This window comes from Pantherophis guttatus, chromosome 2 (assembly GCF_059756535.1).
Source record: "Pantherophis guttatus breed Tessera chromosome 2, ASM5975653v1, whole genome shotgun sequence".
NCBI lineage: Eukaryota > Metazoa > Chordata > Lepidosauria > Squamata > Colubridae > Pantherophis > Pantherophis guttatus.
In genome coordinates, this window is record NC_142064.1 from 251,454,774 (window position 1) to 251,478,914 (window position 24,141).

At 37.1% G+C, this 24,141-nt stretch overlaps 1 protein-coding gene across 3 annotated transcripts in view; it reads left to right on the forward strand.

Annotated features, from left to right (window-relative positions):
* Positions 1-13,234, forward strand: part of HDAC11 (histone deacetylase 11) — a 24,550-nt gene extending 11,316 nt beyond the window's left edge. Inside the window, exons 5-11 of one of the 3 annotated variants that reach the window (XM_034431818.3) lie at positions 1,029-1,071; positions 1,922-1,998; positions 4,165-4,227; positions 5,765-5,861; positions 6,321-6,499; positions 7,671-7,856; positions 13,074-13,234. In XM_034431818.3, coding sequence (XP_034287709.1) covers positions 1,029-1,071; positions 1,922-1,998; positions 4,165-4,227; positions 5,765-5,861; positions 6,321-6,499; positions 7,671-7,856; positions 13,074-13,079 — 651 coding nt within the window. In that variant the 3' untranslated portion in view covers positions 13,080-13,234. Of the gene's footprint in view, positions 1-1,028; positions 1,072-1,921; positions 1,999-4,164; positions 4,228-5,764; positions 5,862-6,320; positions 6,500-7,670; positions 10,571-13,073 lie in introns of those variants that run through there. The other 2 variants (XM_034431817.3, XM_087883860.1) reach the window with 2 other exon arrangements.
* The last annotated feature ends 10,907 nt before the right edge of the window (positions 13,235-24,141 follow it).

A 24,141-nucleotide genomic window follows, 5' to 3' on the forward strand; every position in this document is an offset into this window, starting at 1 on the left:
TATGGTTTTGGTATAGTGGTAAGATATCATGTTAGAAACTGGGAGACTGTCAGACCTGCCACCACTTAAGCCTCTAAATAGTAATGATCCTAGGCTCCATTTGCTGAGAAAGGTATAGTTTTATTAGAAGTCAAGTATATTGCAGTAGTGCATACCGAGAACTGCGGCTCATGTGCCAAACTCCCTAAGTTCAACTTCTCCCTCCTTTAACTGCTTCCCATTGCTGAGCCCCCTCCCCATGCCCATGCCCATCACCAATCACATTCAGATGTTTTGAGAATGATCAGTTTAAGTGTAGCTTGGTATATGCAGCTGCCTTCTTTTCCTAGCTGGGTAGCCTTTAAGAAGCATCTAGAGGAGATGCAGCAGTTACTTTTGTTTTTCCCCAAGTATTCCCCCTCCCAACCATCCCCCCCAGTGTCCATGGCAGACTATCATCGCATAATAGCAAGGCACAAGTAAGCGTAAGGTGGCAACTGACAGAGACCATCAGTTCTAGTCCTCCTTTAAGGGTGAGGCTGGCCAGTCCTTCTCTTTCAATCCAAGGGAGGAGGGGGAGGGGGAGGGGGAGGAGGAGGAAGCAAAACACTTCCAGAATCTTGACTTTCTAGGCCATTGCCAAGAGTCAAAATTGAGTCAAAGGTATGAGCATACAGGATTAGATTTAATATTAAGGTATCAAAGAAGGGTGAAAAGAATACCTGTTATGGCCATCAGAGCTTTGTCCAGTGGGGATGGCCAAAAATATTGTCTCCTTTTTAATATTTGGGGGTGTTTGCCATTATTAAATGAAATGGCATCTTAAATCTTGTAAAAGCTTAGGGCACCCATTGAATCCCTTAAAAATCTCTCAACTTCTTCCAAAGAAAGCAAGTTAATACAAATTTCACTTGTTCAAAATCCCTTGCATTTTGGTTGAGTAAATAGCAAGGGTTTAATTTCACAACAGTGCTTAAACGTTTGCAGAATCCTTTGGAGGTCTACTTTTCATAAGCTAATTCTTTATTTTTTCTCCTCTTTATCTTAAGGCAGGGAAACTGGCTATTGAGCGAGGATGGGCAATTAATATTGGTAAGTATGAATAGATTTACTTCCTTTATCACAACCAATTCTAGACTACAATCTCATTGCCTCTTACCTGCTTACAGCCATCTGGAGTTTGTATGTGTCTGTGTGTGTGTAGATATAGATATATACAGGGGTGGGTTTCCGGTTTGCTACCGGTTTGCGCGTGCGGTTGTTTCACTCACGCGTGTGCCACTTCTGCACACACGCAGAGCGCGTTTGATGACGTCGGGGTGGGTGGGTGGAGCCTCCCACCACCGCTGCTACCGGTTTGCCCAAACTCGGGCGAACCGGTAGCAACTCACCACTGGATATATATCATGTTTTCCCTGAAAATAAGACCCTGTCTTATATTTTTTGCCACCAAAAAAGGCACCAGGTCTTATTTTTTAGGGGGGGGGCATGTCCACTGACTCACTTCACTTGCGTGCATTGCCCCCGGCCTCTTTTTCACTATCAGAGGCCTTCAGGAACTTCTTCGTCCGGCAAGGCCAGCAAAGCTTTTCTGAAGGCCTCTGCAGCTGATAACAGAGCTAGGGTTGATCCGGAGCTCTCTTATCGGCTACAGAGGCCTTCAGGAAAGCCTTGCCACCTACAGCAAAAGAAATGGGCCGAGATGTATGAGGCCTGGCTGCAACTATCTGTAGGTAAGTAATAGGGCAGCTTCACCCCCCCACCCCACCCCTACTCTAGCTTAATTTTTACCTGTGCACCCTAGAGTGAATAGGGTCTTAATTAGGGCTTATTTTGGGGGTAGGGTTTATATTGGGCACATGTGTAAAAATCAAGCTGTGACTTACTTTCTGAGTAGGTTGTATTTTCAGGGAAACATCAGATTTTCTACTTCTTTTTCCAGGTGGTGGCTTCCATCACTGCTCAAGTGATAAGGGTGGAGGCTTCTGTGCATATGCTGATATCACATTGACTATAAAGGTAAGCAAAAATTTTGATTCTTGATAGAAACTGCAAAATTGTGTCTCACATCTGCGAAATCAACTGATTTTCTTCTTAGTAATTCATATAATGAAAATAATTATGGAATTTTTCCTCCTCTCGGAGAGATCAGGAAATAAAATAATCCTTCTCTAAGAATGTACCTTTCCCCAAGGATTAAATTAACGTTTATATACTTCATTTCTTCCTGCAATATTATCTGATACAATTTTCACATATTTATTTGACTGTGTTCATAGATCCTGGCTTGTTTTGGTTTAGCATAATCGTGAACTCAGTAATTGTAGTCTGTAACCTGGTTTTGGTTTAGCATTGTGTATGAACTAAGCCAGCATAACTTGATCGACAAATTGGGTGGAAACCAAATTTTGCAACATGAGTTATGTTTTTGAGTGTGCTTATGATTAAGACTGAATTATTTTATTGGTAAGGGAAAGAGCCAGAGATAGCAACACAAAAGCTCCCCTCCCAAATCCTGTACAGAATCCAGCAAAATTTTGTACTATACACAAAAAAGCACAAACAGCTCAACAGGGAAGATTGAGGCAGTAACTCATGACCAAACCTGCTCGGTTAAGGTCATAGCAATAGCACTTAGACTTATATACCACTTTACAGTGCTTTACAGCCCTCTCTAAGCGGTTTACAGAGTCAGCATATTGCCCCCAACAGTCTGGGGCCTCATTTTACCCACCTCAGAAGGATGGAAGGCTGAGTCAACCTTGAGCTGGTGAGATTTGAACTGCCAAACTGCAGCTAGCAGTCAGCTGAAATAGCCTGCAGTACTGCACTCTAACCACTACGCCACCTCGGCTCATGCCTGTTTCTCTTTTGTTGTTCAGTTGCTAAATTGTGCCTGACCCTTCGCGACCCCATGGACCACAGCACACCAGCCCCCGCCTCCCCCCGTCCTCCACTGTTTCCCAGAATTTGCCCAAATTCATGTTCATTCCGTTGATGACACTGTCTAACCATCTCATCCTGTGCTATCCCCTTCTCCTTTTGCCTGCAATCTTTCCCAACATGAGGGTCTTTTCCAGTGAGTCCTCTCTTCTCATTTGGTGGCCAGAGTATTTGAGTTTCAGCTTCAGTATCTGTCCTTCCAAAGAACAGTCAGGATTGATTACTTTTGGGATGTTTCTCTTCAGCTTTTTACAAACAGTAGGGAATTGGGTAAAGAGATGAGAAAAAATACATATATTTATAGAGTTTATATAAAACATCGTCCATGTATTTGGAGTGTTTGAGACTTAACATGGTATATCGAAAGAAAGAAGCTGTAACTTACAAACCATAATTGAAAAATTAATACAACAAACTAAGCTTATCAATGTTAGCTTAGCAGGATGTGTGAACAAAGATTCTTGAATAGATGACTAGGATATTGCTTTTTCCCTATGTGTGTGTTTTATGGATGAAAAGAAGTACTGCATTTTTTGGAGTATAAGATGCACCGGAGTATAAGACGCAGGCTTAGTTTTTGGGGAGGAAAATAGGGGGAAAAAAATCTGCCTACCAGGTATTCATCTGGCTAGCGTCCTTAGTCTGGTCAGCTTCAGCACATTAGTTTGCTGGCTTTTTATCCCCTGCTTGGGGATAAAAAAAACAGCTTCTAAGGCACAGCTGAGAGGAAGCAGCAATGAGAAAAGCAGGCAAAGAAGGGGGGTGGGAGATCGCTTCACTTGGCTATCGTCTAGTTAGGGCTGAAAAAAGCTTCTAAAGAACAACTGAGAGTCGCAAAGCATGGAGATCGCTTCACTCGCTAGCGCCTTGTTAAAACATAGCTGAGAGTGGAGGGAGCAGGCAAAGCTGGGAAGATCACTGGCTAGTGCCTCATTAGCGCCTCGTTAGGGCTGAAAAAAAGCTTCGAAAAAGCTACATTCGGAGTATAAGACGCACCCAAATTTTCAGCCTCTTTTAGGGGGGGAAAAGGTGTGTCTTATACTCCGAAAAATATGGTAAATGGTTTGAAATGTTGGGAGTGTTTTCAAATGGATACTCTGTATTATAGTGTTAAAATAAACAGCCCATGATATATGCCTTACAGTATATGACATAATTCTTTAAAAGGTTCATTCATCGCTTGTGCAAAATGTATGTTTTAATTTTGAAATTTCTTTCCTATTTTTGATTTATTTTGCTCAGTTTTTATTTGAAAGAGTTGAAGGAGTTTCAAGGGCAACTATTATAGACTTGGATGCACATCAGGTGAGTGATGAAATTAAAATGTCCTGAGACATACTACCATAAAGAAACTAATTGCTCAACTGGAAGTTTTTTTCAGGATATTTTTACAAAGCAAAACTTAACAAGTAATGTTTAATGCAATATAGATAGTCCTCAGTTAACTAGGCAATTGGGACCAGCTGTTGCTAATAAGCAGTGCGATCATAAAAAACAATGTCATGTGATAGATCTTTTAATGATGAAAGTTCTGGCACTCCCAGTTGCCATCATTAAGCAAATTACCACTAGTTGTTCAATTCAATTTATTATTACAGTCATAGACCAGAGACCAGAATAAAAGCACTCAGCAAATATACAATTAAAAATTCTATTTTAAAATAATAAATAATTAAAATCTATGATAAAATCCAGTCTGTCAATTATACGTGGTCTAACTATACTAAAATTATAATCCATAAAATGTGTGGCCCATTGTCAGTTTAATACTAAAAGGGAAAGGAATAAGCAGTGCAAATGGTTTGCCACATTTGTTATATAGCATAACGTAACGATGGTGGATTAGACACTTGTTTCTGATGAATCCCCAGTGCTGGCACTCCCAGTTGCCATCATTAAGCAAATTACCTCTAGTTGTTAAGCAAGGACATCATGTGGTTGCTGTTGGCGACCTCCTGCAAGCTTCCCCATTGATTTTGCCTGTCAGAAACCATTAAAGGTTGCAGATGATGATCATGTGACCCAAGGATGCTGTGATGGCAGGAACTCCAAGGTCACAAATTTGAAGAGTTGCTGAATGAGTGGTCATTAAGTGAGGACCACCTATAATTAATTGTCATCTCCAGGGAACTTAAAAATTGCAGACATTGGGTAAAAATGATCTTATAAAAGTATCTTAAAGGCAGGGGTGGGTTTCAGCAGGTTCTGACCAGTTCTGGAGAACCGGTAGCGGAAATATTGAGTAGTTTAGAGAACTGGTAAATACCACCTCTGATTGGCCCCGCTCCCATCTATTCTCTGCCTCCCTCCCGAGTCCCAGCTGATTGGGATGAAATGAGGATTTTGCAGTAACCTTCCCCTGGAGTGGGGAGGGAATGGAGATTTTACAGTATCCTTCCCCTGCCATGCCCACCAAGTCATGCCCACCAAGCCATGCCACTAAGCCTACCAAGCCACACCCACAGAACCGGTAGTAAAATTTTTTGAAACCCACCACTGCTTAAAGGTGAGAAGAAGAAATCCAGGATGGAAGAGCAGTAATTCCCTATGTTTTTACAGATTCATATTTGGGAAGAGCGCTATATGTGTCTACAGGCCTGAACATAGAAGTTGAACTAGAACTGCCTTAATAATTCAAAATTATTAGAGTTAACAATTCAGAGAAATCCTATAATAGCTGCTTGCTGTAATTCATCTTGATATCAATAACATTCCCACACAATCACATTCTGTTATATCACAATACACTGCTTTGAAGTTGTTTTAACCTACATATTAAAAAAAAAAACAAAGACAACATGTTTTGGCCTAGTTAATGGGTTTTTATTATTTTAACTTGTAGGGAAATGGACATGAAAGAGACTTCTTGGAAGACAGGAGAGTATATATTATGGATGTTTACAACAGGTATATTTATCCAGGCGATGGACTTGCTAAACGTAAGTTGATAGTGTTTTTGAAATTAATATGATCTAATTAGTACAATTTAATTTGTAATCATTAAATTATTACACTCAGAATTTAATATTGTTCCCTGAGGAATGAAAGGCAGCATTATAGTTTAAGGCTGCAAGCTTATATGTAGACAGTAAAATTTACTGCAATCTGTGAGGGTTACTTCTAAGTAAATTCTGTAGGATTACACTGTAAATGTTTAGAAACCTATACCACAATATATTTGAATAAAGTCAAAAACCAAAAAATCCTATTCACAGAATAAACCATTGCTGTTTACTTATAAGGTTCAAAGAGGGGTTATTTACATTATTTGAAACAGTTTCCTCCTAGATATGTCTAAAAAATGTGTATCCTAATTATCAAAAGCTAAGTATTTTTCTGTCCTTATTCCTTATCCTTCCCACCCCCTTTTAATTGTGTATAATACTTGTAATTATTAGGAGCCATAAGACGGAGAGTTGAATTGGACTGGGGCACAGAAGACACTGAATACCTTCAAAAAGTAAAAACTCACGTGGAAGGTGCACTGAATGAAATGAGACCTGACATCATTATCTATAATGCTGGAACTGATATTTTGGATGGCGATCCTCTGGGGGGCTTAGCTATTTCACCTGAGGTTTGTAGATCACAAAATATTTGTTTATTAAAATATAATAGGATACAGTAGTTTGTCAGTATCTGAGCTATGGCACCCACCTCATTATTTATTCTGAAATGCTGGCACAGCCCTACTTCACCTCCTGAGTTAATCTCATTTTTTTTTCTAGTTCCTTTTCTTTGTTTCTACTCTCAACTGTTGAATGTTTTTAATGCTACGTACTGTATGCCCCCACAGTTATTGACTGGGATTGTGTAGTGCTCAAATTTTATTCCAAAAGTATTATGAGAGCATGGGAACATAAGAAGGTACATTGTCTGCAACTCTTTAAAGCAGCTGTGTCTTTCTCTAGGATCCACACCTGTCCTTTGTGGTTAATGCACGCAGCCTTGTGGGAAAATGCATTTGGTTTAAGGAGTTTATTTATTTATTTTATTAGTCATATTTCTATGCCGCCCACTCTCCAAGGACTCTGGGCACCTTATAACAAAGACAGTATTCTAAATAGCATATTGCCCCCAACAATCTGGGTCCTCATTTTACCCACCTCGGAAGGATGGAAGGCTGAGTCAACCTTGAGCCGGTGAGATTTGATCTGCTGAACTAGCAGTCAGATGAAGTAGCTGCAGTACTGCACTCTAACCACTGCGCCACCTCGCCTTGGGAGTTGCAGAAAGGCATTTGGTTTGTGTTGCTGCATGGTTTAATTTGGACTCAGAATTCTGGGGTTTTTCCCACTGCTTTGCCTGGAATGGTTCTGGGGGGGAAAGTTTCACTGCTAGCAATTGTTATCTGTTAAATTTTTGCAAAGACGTGAGCTCCTGTCTGCTTGATACAGAGAGAATAAAAAAAAATGCTCAACATTTCATGCCAGATCTGATGTGATACATCCTTACTGTCTCAATAATGCACCTCATATAGCTGCTGAAAGGATTTACTTTGACACACTGAATGCAGCAATTCAAGAATTCATTTTCAACTATTTCCTTGGTTGGCTGTTGATCAGCTCCTAGGTTTTTTATTGGTAAACGGCTCACCAGTAATCACAGCTAGTAACTGTAACATTTAATTCACAAAAGAGATTGGTGTAAAGTACATGCAATATTGTAAAACTATGACCTGTGCAGCTGATTGACTATTAGGAAATCCAATATTCGTTGTTTCAACTTTTGGTGTTGTAAATTTCCAGGGCATTATCGAAAGAGACGAAATTGTGTTCAGAGCTGCTCGAAAGCACAGAATCCCTATCCTGATGGTGACATCTGGGGGCTACCAGAAGAGGACTGCACGGATTATTGCTGATTCTCTTCTCAATTTGCACCATCTCGGGTTGATTGATCATGAGCTTGCAACTCGGGAAGCTGGAAGCACTAAGGTAGAACTAATGAGCAAGGAACATAAGGAAGATAATCTGGCCTCTCAGTAAAGGAGGGGAATTTGGGATCCCTGCATAATACACAATTATAATTGTTTAATATTTAAACCATGAGATGAGCAATATCCCAAGTTCTCATAGAATTAATATACACTAATGGAGACAGATACTTAATAGTATCCTACTTGCTTTCCAGGGATAACCTCATGGGGGTTGTCACCACAACTTCTTCCAGTTCTTTTAAATGCTGTTTTATGAACTTAACACAGCCCTAACATCTGGAATGGGTTAGATTTGCTCTGGTCTGAGTAAAGAAATGAGCAGTACATTTTCTTACCTCACATAATCTGGCTCTTCAAATAAGATTCGCATTGTTTAAGGGAGGCAAGGATTTCTGCAAGTGATTAAAGGAACATTTTGAAAGCTAGAGCAGAACTATTTTCTGGAAGACAGCCAAGATAATGGAAACATGAACATAATGCAAAGCAAACTCACTCTGTGTGTGTGTGTATGTGTGTGTGTAGCATTATAATGTCTTCCATTTATTTTTAAATAAAATTCTAGTGGGAAAATAGAAAGATTTAAATTTTTTATCAGAAAGGGAAGTTAGTACGAGTATCTTTTTGATCATCTGAAATATGATTATAATTCAAAACTACAGGCAAGGATAGTGTAGCACTGTTAGATTCAAATCTGTTCGTTTTTCCCACTCTTTCCAGAAGTATATAACAGAACAGTGGTCTGTTTCTTATTTTTACTGAAGATTTAGGATTATATGGACTAAAAATAACACAAATAAATGTAAGAGTTTATCACTGATTTAAAATACAATGCTAAGTACTGTATAGATTGTAACAAAATGTATGAACTGACATGTATGAAGTAATTTGCTCCAGATTTAACAGCAAAAGGATAAAACAATTGCTACCACTTTTTCTAAACTGGTGCCTATAAAAATTGCATGATTGAGGCATACTTGTTCGATAAAATCAAAATTCTGTGTTGTAATATTCAATCATTATCCTTTATTATAGATCTCATTGATAATAACATGTATTTCTTTATAATGGTACGACTAATGAATTCTGAAGCCTGGAAAAACTATACATGTAAAGTAAAAAATTAAATGTTTTTGTTTTCACTCATATTTCTAGAAGGTGTATAGATTTTTTGAGAGGGATAGGACATGCAATAGTTTCTTTTTAAATTGCAGAAAGCTATTCTACGTAAACATTAAGTGCTTTCTTTAAAATGGCGCAACCCTTATCATTCAAAACTATTTTTTTGAAGAAGTAGTTCCTAAGAAGGGAAAACTTGTCTCTAGTCTCAGGAGCTTTTATTATTAGAGACAATTTATAGTCAGAAAATGAGAAGCAACGGAATTGATTTATATGTATGTCTACAGGTCCTACAGAACTGTGGTACACAAAATAATGCTGTAAAATTAATGGAAAAAAAATGATCGGAAAGGCAGTGAAGTGCCAAAGGATGTTAATTCTCAGTGGCCTTGGTATTTGCCAGAGTCTATACATCATCACTGAAACTGATATGCAGTAAAAGCAGGCAGGCTGCAGATTCCAACATATTCCAAACTCCAAATAAGCTAACATAGGTATTCTTTGAAAATGAGAATTACAGTAGTTAGGTGATTAGTTAAACGTGTGCCAGTGCGCCCTGAAAAAAGATAAACTATTACAAAACAAAACAAAAAACAACCTGCCATAAATTTACTGGGATGATAAGAGCTATGGTTGTGCAGTGGTTGGAATGCAGTATTGCAGGCTAATTCTGCTGACTGCCAGCAGTTCGATTCTCACCGGCTCAAGGTTGACTCAGCCTTCCATCCTTCTAAAGTTGGTAAAATGAGGACCCAGATTGTTAGGGGCAATATGCTGACTCAGTAAACCACTTAGAGAGGGCTGTGAAGCACTATGAAGTGGCATATAAGTCTAAGTGCTATTGCTATTGCTATTGCTATTGCTATTGCTATCTTGAAGTTGGAATGTGTAGTGGGAAACAGATACGTGTCTTGTTGGTTGGTACGTGGCTGAACTCTCCACCATAGCAACCGTTCATGCAGTCATTCTATGAAATCACCTGCAATGCTTTTGAAATTTCCAATAAATCCCCTAGCTTGAAAAGATTGTCTGTTCCTGAAATACAAAATCAAACACATCCCAGTGCATTCATTTACTGTAAGTGTCATTAGGCTACATTAGCTGTTTTGCAGAATAAGCAACATTGCAACTGGTGCATCCTTTGATAACAAACTACCCAGGTTCAGGTTCATAGATACAGTCCTTAAAGCATGGTCATGGAATGTTAGTATATTTCAAGGGTTAAATGGCTTGCAGGGCTTAAGAAATGATATAATAGAGCAACTCAAACTGAGTTAATATTAAATCTCAACCAGAGGTATGTTGTTATAGAAAGAACTCAAGTGTGCTAGGAATTATTTTCATTTAAGTAAACTTGATGCTCTGGATTAATATTAAATGGCAATATTATCTTTAAAAAAGCACTTTCCTCTAGTGTTTAAAACACTTAAGTACTGAGATGTATTTTTTACGTGGTCTAATGTATTTTAGAGTTGTTATACGAAATAATTTTTTTACCGTGTTTACATTTGTATTAATTTCAGTCACTGTAATATGTACTAAATGTGATAATGTTTAATTTTATTTATGGATAAAATTAAAATATTGTTAATTTTTCTCATCTTCCTCACTTTTTCAGACATGCACAGTAATTGCGGTCACATTTTTAAAAATGGGGTTTCTTTTTAAAATTGTTTTTAAGAAAGAATTCAGTACTGATTTTGGGGGCTTTAAATCTGTGTATGCTTATTAGAATATAAGGTGCCATAAATTTGAAGGGGTTACTTCTATTGTAAGTATGTTGTCATTCATGGACAGAGAACTTACTGTCCTCAAATGATTTTATGCTCTTTGTGTGTATGTGTGTGTGTATACTGATGAGCCAGCAAATGGACCTCAAAAAGTCCAGAATAAAAAAAATCTCCTAGACTGATTCAATCATAGGATGATTGTGACAGCTGCGCATTGATGAACATATTTCAATCATAACTTTGGCCAAAAGGATCTCTTTTGAATCATACCTCCTCCTGTCTGCTTTTTGCATGGCAGAGATGGGTAGAGAGACAGAAAGACGGGCTTGTGCATAAGAAAATGTAAGGCACAACAGCTAGCAGAAGGGTTTCTTCTATTTTTCAAATCACATAGTAATTTATAGGTAAAAGTATGTTAAACTGGGACTAAAAATGGATTGATTGAATGAAGTGAAGATGAGTATTACTTACGTTTTCATGAAATCTTTGGCTCATCCCCTTAATTTCTGTGCCATGCAATCGGGAATTTCCAAACCTCCCACCTAATTTGGTCTGCATGTCTTTTCCCATATGGTTAACCAAGGTTTAATTTTGCCTTAAAATAGTAACTCCTGGGATTAATCAAATAGATGTTATCGATATTTTTACAGAAATATATGTTCCCTTGAATAATAGCACCTTACAATACAGGTAGTCCTTAATTTACAACCATAATTGGGACCAGAATTTCTGTTGCTAAGTAAGGCAGTTGTTGAGTCACATTAGATTATACAATTTATTTATTTATTTATTTTTATTTATTTTATTGGATTTCTATACCGCCCTACTCCCGAAGGACTCAGGGCTTTGAACAGCCATAAGATAAAAAACATAAATACAAAAATTTAAAATAGAATAAAAATGAATTAAATAATTTGGCTGAAACAAATTTAAAATACCCAATAATTTAAAAACAGATTAAAATTTACATTTAAAAGGGGAGAAGATTTAGGCCATGCCAGCTTGATGAAATAAAAGTCTTGAGTGCACGATGGAAGGTGTGCAGATCCGGATCCTCCGTATCTCCGGGGGGAGCTCGTTCCAGATCATAGGTGCCCCCACAGGGTCTCCCCCTAGGGGCTACCAGTCAACATTGTTTGACCGATGGCACCTGGAGGAGCCCCTCTCTATGGGAGCGTACTGGCCGGTGGGAGGCTATTGGTGGTAGCAGGCGGTCCCATAGATAACCAGGTCCTAAGCCATCTTTTTTACTTTGGTTAAGTGAATTACTACAGTTCTTCAGTGAAGTATGTGATCATTAAGTGGCTTCCTCCATTGACTTTGCTTGTCAGAAACTGACTGAGAAGGTTGTAAATGGTGAGCACAGATCACATGATCTGGTGATGCTGCAACCGTCATGCCATTTGCCAATGCCTGAATTTTGAGCACATGACCATGGGGATGCTGTAACTTTGAACAGTGTCTAAATGAATGGTTGTAACTTGAGGACTACTGGTATAGAAATACTCCTGCTGGAAGTTAATTTATTCTGCACCTCTTTCATGGGGCTTAGACAATTAAATCATTTCTTATTTCTATGGAATATGTCCATTATAAGAACAGCCCCCGCTTCACAGTTGGGTCCACCAGATACTTAAAGTGAAGGCTGCAGGCAGATAATGAATACAACAGCATCTTCCCAAAGGACAAGTGGGCCATCACTACTTCAGGAGGCAGTGAGCCTCCTAGATTAAAGTGCTTTACGCTGAGAAATGCTTCTTTTCTTCTTTTGAACCTACCTTCTTTACATTTCCCTGGGGGGCCACAGTTTCTGTTGTGTTGAGAAAGGTAGAAGAATCTTTGTCAGTTTTTCCCCTCTATGTCTCCATCAATTTACATGCCGCAGTGGCGCAGTGGTTAGAATGGAGTACTGCAGGCTACTTCTGCTGACTACCGGCTGCCTGCAATTTGGCAGTTCAAATCTCACCAGACTCAAAGTTGACTCAGCCTTCCATCCTTCCGAGATGGGCAAAATGAGGACCAAGATTGTTGGGGGGCAATATGCTGACTCTGTAAACCGCTTAGGGCTGTAAAGCAGTGTGAAGCGTATATAAGTGTAAGTGCTATTACTACATAGCACATATACACGCGCACAGAAGCATGCAACAGTCAAGCGTCACACGTGTAAAAAGCTTTGACTTGCAAACAAGTGGACACAATAATACTTTTAAAACATGAAATGTCTGAGATATAAAGAAGGTCAAAACACCTCAACAGGGCCAGCATTCTGTTTGCCAATTCAAAAGAAAGAAAATACTTGCTTCTCTGTGTTCTGTACCTATTTGTACATAAATCTGCATAACTGTTTTATGACACATTTGTTGTTTTAGACATAAAAGACCCTTCAACTGAAACTTGCAGTATCTCCACTAAGAAACCTTGCACCAAGATGGGCTTTGATCTCTACAGGAACAGCTGAGAGGACCTCCCCCCCCCCCAAATACTGCCTTTATCTGACAGGATCCATCAATAAAGTTACTTCTTTTACTCATTTGGCTGTGCCCTGGGGCTGTTCTTTCCCATGCAAGGAAATAAGTCAATCTGTCTTGCACTTGTCCTAAGGAATTATTTTATATATATATATGTGTGAAGTATCTGGGAGTGCCCTTGAAAAATATCCGGAAGCTTCAATTTGGTTCAAAATACGCAGCCCACATGGTTTTGTGCAAGTCAGGATTTGCATGTGTCACATCTCTTGCAGGAGCTGCATTGGTTGCTGATTTGCTTCCAGGTCCACTTCAAGGCACTGGTTGTCACCTTTAAAATCCTAGGTGGCCTGGGGGCAGGTGATTTCAAGGACCAACTTTTTCCTCTTACATCTACCAAACACACCCACCAGTGGAAAGGCAGGGGATGTTATGGATCCTCTCTTAAGGAGATCCACCTAGTGGGACAAAGATAGGACTTCTCTGTAGTGGCTGCCTCATTCTCGGAAAGGTAAGACTAGCTCCCACTTTGGCAGTTTTTATGAAGGCCATGGATATGGTTTTGCCAGTAGACCTGGGAACCCCAGGGTGGTATGAAGCCCATCAAATGGCTTGACATCACATGGAGGAGGGGGTTCATTGGTTTTTGTATTTGGGATTTTACTTCTGCAAGCTGCCCAATCACTGAGTTGGGTGGCCATATAAATTTTCTTCATAACAGACAAAATTATCATCTGTCTGTCTGTCTGTCTGTCTATCTATCTATCTATCATCTACCTACCCACCTACCTACCTACCTACCTCCGCCCTGAGTCCCCTTGGGAGAAGGGCGGTATACAAATTAAATTAATAATATCTATCTATCTATCTATCCTATCTATCTATCCTATTTATCTATCTATCATCTATCTATCTATCTATCTATCTATCTATCTATCTATCTATCTATCTATCTATCTATCTATCTATCTATCCTATCTATCTATCCTATTTATTTATCTATCTATGTATCATCTATCTATATTATTTACCTAACAGCATAGAAATTGAACTGCTGTGCATTTTTAAAAATAATTTAAAATATTTCCCTTATTACATATGAAATGAAGCAGTGATATGAAGACAGCCAGGCATAAACTTTAAAACTGGTTGCTAAAAATACCACCATGTTTCTCATTAGTATGAAGACCTAATTCTTAAATTTTATAGTGATGCTCTTTCAAGGGATTTTCAATGTCCCGCTTAAAATGCAATATCCAGAACTAGCATATTATTGTAGATGCAATTTGATCAATATGATTACCCTATTTCCCCTAAAATAAGACATCCCCTGATAATAAGCCCAATCGGGCTTTTGAGCGCATGCACTAAAATAACCCCCCCCCCGAAAATAAGCCCTCCCCGAAAATATTTAAATGCATGCGCAGCCAGTCGCCATTTCCTCCACGCGCCCCAAAATAATAAGACCTCCCCCAAAATAAGGCCAAGCACTTATTTCGGGGTTCAAAAAATATAAGACAGGGTCTTTTCAGGGAAACGTGGTATGTTAATGCGGGGATTATGGTAATAACACTGTTCCATTGCATTTCCCTTTCCTTGCTGCTCATGTCTAGTTTGTGATCTATCAATACCAATTCTTTTTGAGTACTGTTGTTCAGTATGTCATCCTGTCCAGTCGCCTCATATGCACGGCTTAGATTTTTTCCTATCCAAATGTTGGACTTTGCATTTGTTCCTGTTGAAATTCATCTTGCTGGTTCCTACCTAACCACAAGAAGCTGCTGTTTGAATGTTGCCCATGTTTGCAAAGGAACGTTTAGGCTCTTTGTGTGTGTTTACCTTTTAGCACAACACAATTTCAGGTAAAAAAAAAACAACTCTACATGGAGAAATCAGGAATTAAGGATGATCCTTCAAAAGGGGTATATTTAAAGCCTACTGATGTTAGAGATGTTGGTGACCAAGTTCTCTTAAGGGAATGTACACATTACACCTCAGCTCCATGTGTTACCAGAGCAATCTTTCCATCCAGTACAAAGTCAGCAGAGGAGATTCTCCCAAAAGACATTTAAGTCAGCTTTCTACCCGGTAAAGCAAACTACTTTATTCTTAAAAATGATTTTGACTCTATAAGAAAATCAGGTCTTCTAGTAAAAGGTCAATGTAAGAAACTTTGATAAGTAAAAATGCAGATAAAAATTGATGATCAACTCTATAATTTGAAACAGAATTTTTATAAGGTGCACTTTTGGCATTTAATGCCTGATAAATTGTCAAAAGATTTTTATGGGTGTGTCAAATGTTGGAAATGTACACAATACATCAAAATTCATATGGGAGGGAAAAAAACCAAGAATAAATTTAAACATATTACAGGATGATAGATCTAGAGGGGGTTTTGGCCTACCAGCGTGGGAAAAATACTGTAAGGCAGAGTTTAACATGGATTAAGGAGTGGGTCAATTTGGATAATTACAGACTATTAAAATTGGAAGGCCACGATCTATTAAAGGGGTGGCATGCCTTCTTGTGGAACGCCGGGAACAAAATAAATAAACATTTTAAAAACCACATAATAAGAAATTCACTGATTGGCACTTGGTTCGAAATTAAAAATAAACATTATATGAAGGTTCCCGGCTGGATATCTGCATTGGAGGCGGCAACGCACCCCAACACACTAGCCCCCCATAAATTAATAAGATATAAAGAATTACTGGATCCCCAAGGAAAATTAAAAACATGGCAGGAACTCAGGGAACAAGGTATAGAAATAGATTGGTGGCCCTACCTACAAATACAAACTAGATACAATAAAGATAGTGAGGAAGGAGGAATCGAAATAAATCCCAACCGACTAGACAAATTATTAGGAGCTAAGGATGGAAATTTGATTTCAAAGATTTACAAATACTTATTAGAATTCGACCTAGCAGAAAATCTAGTCAAAGGACAAATGATAGCTTGGGCAAGGAATATTGGTAAAAACATACAATTGGAAGAATGGGAAAGGGTATGGGAAACCAACTATAGAATAGCAAAATCCGTAGCATATAAGGAGAACCACTACAAGATGTGGTACAGATGGTATCTAGCCCCTGCGAGATTGGCGAGGATGTATGCAAATCTCAATCCAACGTGTTGGAAATGTAAGCAAGCACAGGGAACCTTCTTTCATGTCTGGTGGCTTTGCCCAAAAATTAAGAAATATTGGATAAAAATAAAAATTTGGATATCAGAAATAATTGTGGAGGATATTGAGTTAGAACCAGAAATTTTTTTGTTAGGAATGCTTAAACAATCATTAGAAAAGAAAAAAAGTACCTAATATTACATATAATTACGACAGCTAGGTTAGCCCTAGTACAAGTCTGGAAAACAGATCAATTGCCAACGGAGCAGCAAATAATTCAAAAAATTTACAATGTGCAGAAATGGATAGACCAACGTTGAAATTGAAAGATAAGGAAGACACAGTATTTTAAGATATGGGACAGTTGGTATGAGTGGATAAACCAATGGAAAAGAAGGTAAAGTCAAAATTTAGTAAGAAATTAAAAGTAATAATTATACATTAAGGAAAAAAGGAAATAAGTTTTTGTATATATTTGTACTTATATACATTATATATACTTAGTTGTTTGTTGATACTGTTGATTGTATTTTAAGGTTGTGAATATTTTATACAATTTTATTTTTTAAAATCTAATAAAGTTTGTTTTTTAAAACCAAAAAAAAAAAAAAAAAGACATGGTACTTTGTTCTTATGTAAGACAACAGCAGCAAGGCTTCTTTTATGCGCAGAGATGGAAGGACTCGTATGCCACAATAGAAGAAAGAAGGTGAAATTAATGTTGTTGGTGGAGAAGACAAAAAGACTTTGATTAAAGAAAAGACTTTCATCAAGCTTCATTTCTATTCTTGGAAACCACTCTTGGATTTTTGGGTTGAAACTGAAGAAAATGCCCCCCTAATCTTAGTACTGATTATTAGACTTCTTTATGATAGAAGTTACAAGGAAGGAGTTACTTTTTATATATACCCTTTTCCTCTGTCTGCACACACTATTTGCTTTTTCCCTAGCCTCCCCACTTTTTCTTTTTTCTGTTTGTATATTTTTTTCCTGAAATTTAATAAAGTTTTGCTAAAAAAACTAATCTTCAATTCAATGATTGCCTATACTTACTAGTTACTGGAGTTCAGTCTGTTATTATTGGAATGTATATTTGAATGGATTAAATATATTTTTTAGAATTACATGGTATTGGAATGCTAAATTTCAGGATGAGCCCCTGAGCACATTCCTAGTGTTACTTTAAGGGTGAAAGCAGGTGACTATGACTATTACTGAACTGATTTCCTGCTTACAGGAACATAAAGATCACCTGTTGGCCATGATGTGTTTTTACACACTAAAAAAAATAATAATCACAGAAATGAAAATCTTGTTATCAAACCTAACTCTTTGTTATGGAACTAGATAAGGTGAAGAGAGGGCTGGGTAAGCAGGGACTTGAAACTTCAAGTAACTAAAAGTCATACTCCAAAATCTGAAGGAGCAAAAACCAAACCAATGTTGTAATACTTCTATCTGATTTCATTATCTGCTTGTACACACTCTTTGTAAGAGTCACTGATAAAATATGACCAAAATGAGAAACAATTCTACAAAGATTAGACCAAACAATCCTTTGTTAGTGATAGCTTAATTATTCTTTCTCTCAGCAGGATTACAGTACTTCTTTGTTGATGTGACCTTATCCACCAAAGTCAAGTTTATTTTCTTCTTAAACATAAGCTAGATTTCTCACCCCTTTATTAATACCTTCAAAAAATTAAATCAAATATGGTAGAGGGAACCATCCATTCGACTTTATTTAGAAAAAAATAAAATTCTGTCTACAGAACACTAAAGCTAGGAAAACACACACAAAAGCTCATTATTGAACAACAAAATTAGATTTCACATTTACTCATGCAAGCTGTCAGGAATTTTTATACAATTCTGATGGGAATGAATGCAGCATAGGTTTCCATTATTTGGTTGCATGAAAACAATACAGAAAAGCTTTGACATTAAAAATAAATTAAACACTTTACAAAAGATACATTAAATAATTTAGTAACTATGATTTAAATTTGCAAAACATACATTTTTACATCGCTGTCAGAATCCTAAAAGCCTAGACAGTAAGTTTACTACAACAGAATAAGGCAATATATGAGAAATGGTTCTCACAGTATATTATATATACATTTTGGAAATAAGAGCATGTCATGGAGTTTCTAGGTACAAGTTGAGTCATTAGATTTTTTTTTCTTTTTTTAAAAAAAAGTTAAAATGTCAACTTTGCTGGGAAATATGAAGACTATCTTCTCTATTTCCAAATAACATGGATATTAAAGTGTCCTGAATACTGAAACCAGGCCATCTATAAAACTTTCATTTTTAAAAAAAAACCCACTTAGTAGTTATCACTAACTGCAGCATATTAACTATTGCTTAAAATGCATTTCTTTTCATTACTTAAAATGAAAACTTAAATTCATTCTGATTCCAGAAAAACTCTGTCTGCAATTTTAGTAAGTTTTAGGTTTAACCAAAATACAACAGAAATTTAAAAAATTGTTTTCACAATAAAAATGGGTAGGGAACATAGCAATGGATTCAATTAATATGGGATATGTTGGTTGAATCATGGTCTTTACACAAACACACCTGAACTACAATGATTGATGAACCCAGGAACAACTCTTTTTGTAACTCTGGAAATAAAATTCTGTATTTTATCATACATATGCTAATTACGTAAGAGTTTTATGACAAACTCTTAACTACAAGATACAGAGCTTGAAATAAGACCATGAGAAATAGTTTTACCTTAGACTAACTTGTGATTGTTTTAAAGTTTCTCTCCATGCCCTTCACCTAGGGCTACTAAGGGTCTTACCTACATTTGACTTTAAACAAGCATTTGGTAAAGCATGCTTATGTCATACTTCTACCCCTCTTCAGGACACCTTAACAAAGAGAGGGCGCAAAATACACTACGCAAAAGAGATTTCACCATCAGAGAAGCAGCCACATCATCCCCTCATTGGCTCAGAGGCCTAGTGGCAATGGTGACTAGGCCCAAGTAGTTCATTCTCAGTTGATATTGTTCTCCCTTCCTTCCCTCCCTCTTTCTAAAAGGCCAAAGACTAGGATGAATCGGCAGGTGGAATTATTAAGAAAGAGTACCAGCAACAGCATCTGCCAGAGTGTAGCTGCCTCCTTGAATTTACCCACTTCCCTTTGGGTCACTTGTGGAGAAAGAAATTCAAGGCAGAATTCAGGGTAGTCAAGTAGAGAACTGCCTTTCTGCAAGAAACCTTCTCCTGTCCAAAGGGAGATGCCAAAGCCATAAGGAGGTATGGATATGTTTTTGCACTCCCTTCAGGATGCGCCAAGACCTGATCCTTCCTACTGTGCTGCCTATATCTTGCTACATATTTCCCTCAGAAAGTGGAAAGGAAGCAGAAAAAGCGAGGAGAGAGGGAATAGAAGAGATTGATGTTTACAGTGTTTTTTCTCTCCTGGTTATTAGCTAATACTTCAAGTAATAGTTATTTCATTATTAAAGATCCTTAACTGTTTGGTACATAAAAGTAACTCTAAGGAACAATTTCAGTACTGTTGCAAGTTTTCTGTTTAACAGTTAAATGTGATTTAGTACAAAGCAAACAAGGACTCAGGTGCTTACACACACACACACACCTTTCCTCCGACCAAATTGTCTTAATGGGGGTGTGATAGGGTATTTTTAATACTCTTTGTTTATAACCCAGAGTTCAAACCTTGGGTATAAGGGGACCTGCAGTCTAACCCATCTGGAAGGCGAAATTTTCGGCTGCTTTAAACTAACCAGAATTCCTTTCCACAGCTTTGTCTCCCTCTCCCAAATTCCTATTAAAAGAAGTTCCAGGTGTTACTGTATAAGCAGCTGCTTGGGCACATGTTGCACAACCCAAAGCTGAATTCTGCTTTTTCGTAAAGTAGTCCAGTATAATTCAAAGGGTACGTTTGAGAATAGAGTTCTAGACTGTTGCTTTCCTATTTAGCTAAGCCACCACTTGATTGGCCTCCATCAAATCGAGGATAAAAATACTGTAGAGCCAAACTGATCTAACCTAACGCACAAAGCTATGGTGTTCTCAGTCTTGTTTCATGAAAAGTTCTAGTTGTGGTTAAGTAATTGAGGCACCCCTTTTATAGTTTATTTTCAAGTAACCCAGAGGTTGCGGCTGAAGAGTAGAGGAGCTGCTTTATACAATACCCTAATGTCCCAGGTTGACTCCCTGGAATCTCCAGTAAAACTGACAAGGACACCTGCCTGATACGAGGAATGCTGCCAGTTCATGTTGATAATACTGAATAAGATGGAGAATATTCTGAATTAATAAAGGCAGCTTTCTAGATTCCTCTCCATTTGTCCCCTCTGCACAAAATACACAGTAAAGGTAGTAAGAGATGTGAATCATCCTCATTTGTAGAAGTAAGGCTTGTGTTCAAATATTTGGCAAAACCTTTAGAAATAGATCAGTTAATGTGACCAACACCTGACCAAGAGGGATACTTCCTGCATCTCAAACGTGTCCCAAAATCAAATGTGTCCCAAAATGTTAATTTTTAAGGAAAATTAACATAAGGTGTTAACATAACATAATTACTAAGGTGTTTACCTAGAAGAATGCTTGCTTGCAGGCTTCCTACTGATTTCCCATTAACCGTTTAGAATATAAAGTATATTATTTCATATAAGAACACATATTGTGCTGCAATGCATTCTACAACATACTTAAAAGGAGATCACTTCTGAATTAAGGAAGCATCTGTTTCCCCAAAACAGAAGGTTTGCAATGCAAAAGCTTAGTTACTTTTAATTTATAACAGGCATAAATAAGTTGATGCTACTGTTTAACATGCATATGACGGGGTGGGGGAGGCAGAAGGGGAAGTATCAATCAAAGAAATAAGATCATTCATTGTGTTTTATAAAAATTCTATATTAAAAGTAAATCTATATTTAGTATAGCTCATTAGAATGGTAGTGAAAGGTGTTACTTTTAATGGCAGATTACTTTATAGTCATAATCCCTATCTACTTTTTAAAATTCTACCATCCATATAGCATTAATTTCCACTTAAGAACAAGACTACTGGATCCTAAAAGGAGGCTGACTTTTTAGAAAGCTACAAATTCTAAATTATGTAATTTACCTAGTAAAACATATATTGAATTGAGCATTTAAATTATAAATATACTATCTACAAAACAATTAATTAGTGGAGAGTGGTCATTCAACTGGCTCTAAGTAAAATCTTTTTTTTTTTTTTAAATCCAAAGACTTAACTTTAAAGATCAACAGTGTAATAGAAGTACACTCACATTAAAATTTAGCATGTTGCTGTTCAGGCTTTCAACGGGCATGATTCTTTCCCTTCTAATACATCTATCTATTCCATGAAAGCATATTGCAAAACAAAAAAACAACAAAACAACACCTACAGCTGATACTAACGTTTTGGTGCATGTTTTGGAGAAGATCACCTTAAATTACATCATGCTAAACCTGAAACTTTTAATTGCACCCTACAAACCAAATCCAAAAGACATAAGGAACATTTATCAAATGCAGTTTGATTTTATATGCATTGTTGAATTATAAGGTTTTATAATGCTTAGAGGTGGCAAAACACTAAATTTGCCAATTCCAAGCATTATAAAGAATTTGCAAATGGTCACAATACAATCTTACTATTGAAGATATAAGGAGCAGTACAGTGAAAAGGACCAAAACACTACTCTTAATTCATTTGATCAGTGAGATTCAAAAAGATTGTGCAATCAACCCACATTGCACCCTTATAACAAATCAACAAGACCACTCTTGTTATAATCTGAAATGGATAAAAAGAGTGATCTGGTTTTTATACAATCTTGTATAATCTTGTATAAAATCTTGTTTTTCATGGAATGTTTAAAAAGGCAATATAAAAATGAGAACTAATTCAAGGAATGTAGGGGGGGGGAAACTGGTCCATTAATGCTCTAATTCAGTAGTTTAATAAGGGATGATTATATGAGAAACCTTACCCAACCATACCTTAATGGAATAATTCTTGAAAATTTTATTAGCTCCAACAGCACACTATAAATATGATCTGGTTTAAGAAATAAAAACTGTCTCCTTAGCAGCCAACATTCTCTTATTTTAAGAGACTGTGTTTATCTATCTATCTATCTATCTATCTATCTATCTATCTATCTATCATCAATCTACCTACCTATCTATCCATCTATCCCCTAAGGATAAAGGTAAAACATTGTTAACTACCAGAAAGGACTCTGCGACTATGTTAGAACTGAAAATAAAATGGGGAAAAAAGAAAAAAATGCAACATCATGGGTGAATTTTGTTTGAAAGCTGCCAATATTCAAAGCCAGGAAAAACTGAACATGTCATTGAAACTCCATTAAAGGAACCTTAAGGCACTCATGTGACTGTTGGGACTGAAGAGCCACTCACTCAGAATTTTTCAAGGAGAGTAAAAAAGAAATGTCCCTTCTCTTGGCTTATCTTTATCTTTTCAGGAGAAATCTCTGCCACTCCCAACCAAGAAAGCTCTTACAGTAGTGCTAAATGAGGTTGCTAACAGCATGAATTCACATGAACAATGGCAGAATTTTGTAACATTACAATGGCATTTTTGTAAAAGCACTATTCTTACAAATGCAATTACATAATGCAAAAATAAAAATAGAAATTGTCTAACATAAAAATTGCCAATGAATTCGTTTATGGAGCTTATTCCAAACCTATGATGTTACCATGATGTAAACCTGTTCAATTAAAAAACATTGTATGATAAAATGAAAAACAGTAACTCTTTACTTTCCTGGTATGAATTGGGAGGGATTAAAATAATCAAGTATAATGTTTCTATGATGAGTTGTTTTACTGAAGTTGTATTTTCTGACTTCCTCAAACCAATGAGGTACGTACACATTTCTGGATGTTGCCCTGTGCTATAAAGAGATAATTTCCAAGTTCTAAAAACAGAAAATATTTTAGGTGATTGCTATATACTACAAACCAATTACTAATACTAAGCACTGAAATATAATTATAGACAAATGATTTTTTTAAAAAAAACCACCTAAACCAACCAATCTTCCAAGAATGCTGGAGTTGTTTTTCATATAGATATTGCTGTATAAAATATTCATGTGCCGAAATAGTGTATCACCTTGATCAAGTAAAATAAGCAGTACCTAAAACTCAAGATGAATTCTAGTCAGTGGTAGATTCCCTTCTAGAAAATTTTAATTCATGGATTGGGTAACTGCATATTCCTTCAGGATACAATAATTACATCCTTGTGCATAGAAAGTTTCTTTTCTGAGATAATTCTTTTTTTTTTTTTTTGCTGAGGTTTTATGGTAAGCTTTGTTGTAGCAGTCTATTAAATATGCCACTATTGTAAACTTTACCATTGTATCCAAAGTGGCATACAGTAAGTATAGGAGTTTATCTCAAGGCCACACTGTTGCACCACTGGAACGGTTTACTAGGGTGCAATGAACACCGGATCTGTTGACTCTGCAGTTCAACCTCTATAGCTGCCATAATGGTTTAAGGACACAACCTAGTCCCAAGTTAATATTCTTAGTCAATAGAGGTTCCATGAGATCAACTCACTTTCTTGGAGTTGGGAAGTCACACCAAAGGCATCTTATTAAAGAACTGTCTTTCCAGCCTTTGCCACACCACTGCTGCTTTGATTTCAGTCATATCATCTGCTGGCACTGTTTATAGCAGTAATTCTGAGATATATGGGTTTGGGTTTTTTTTTACTGTCATCTTGTACTGTCACTGGTTGTTATACACACATTCTTGATTAATTCATTAAATCACTTGTACAAAACCG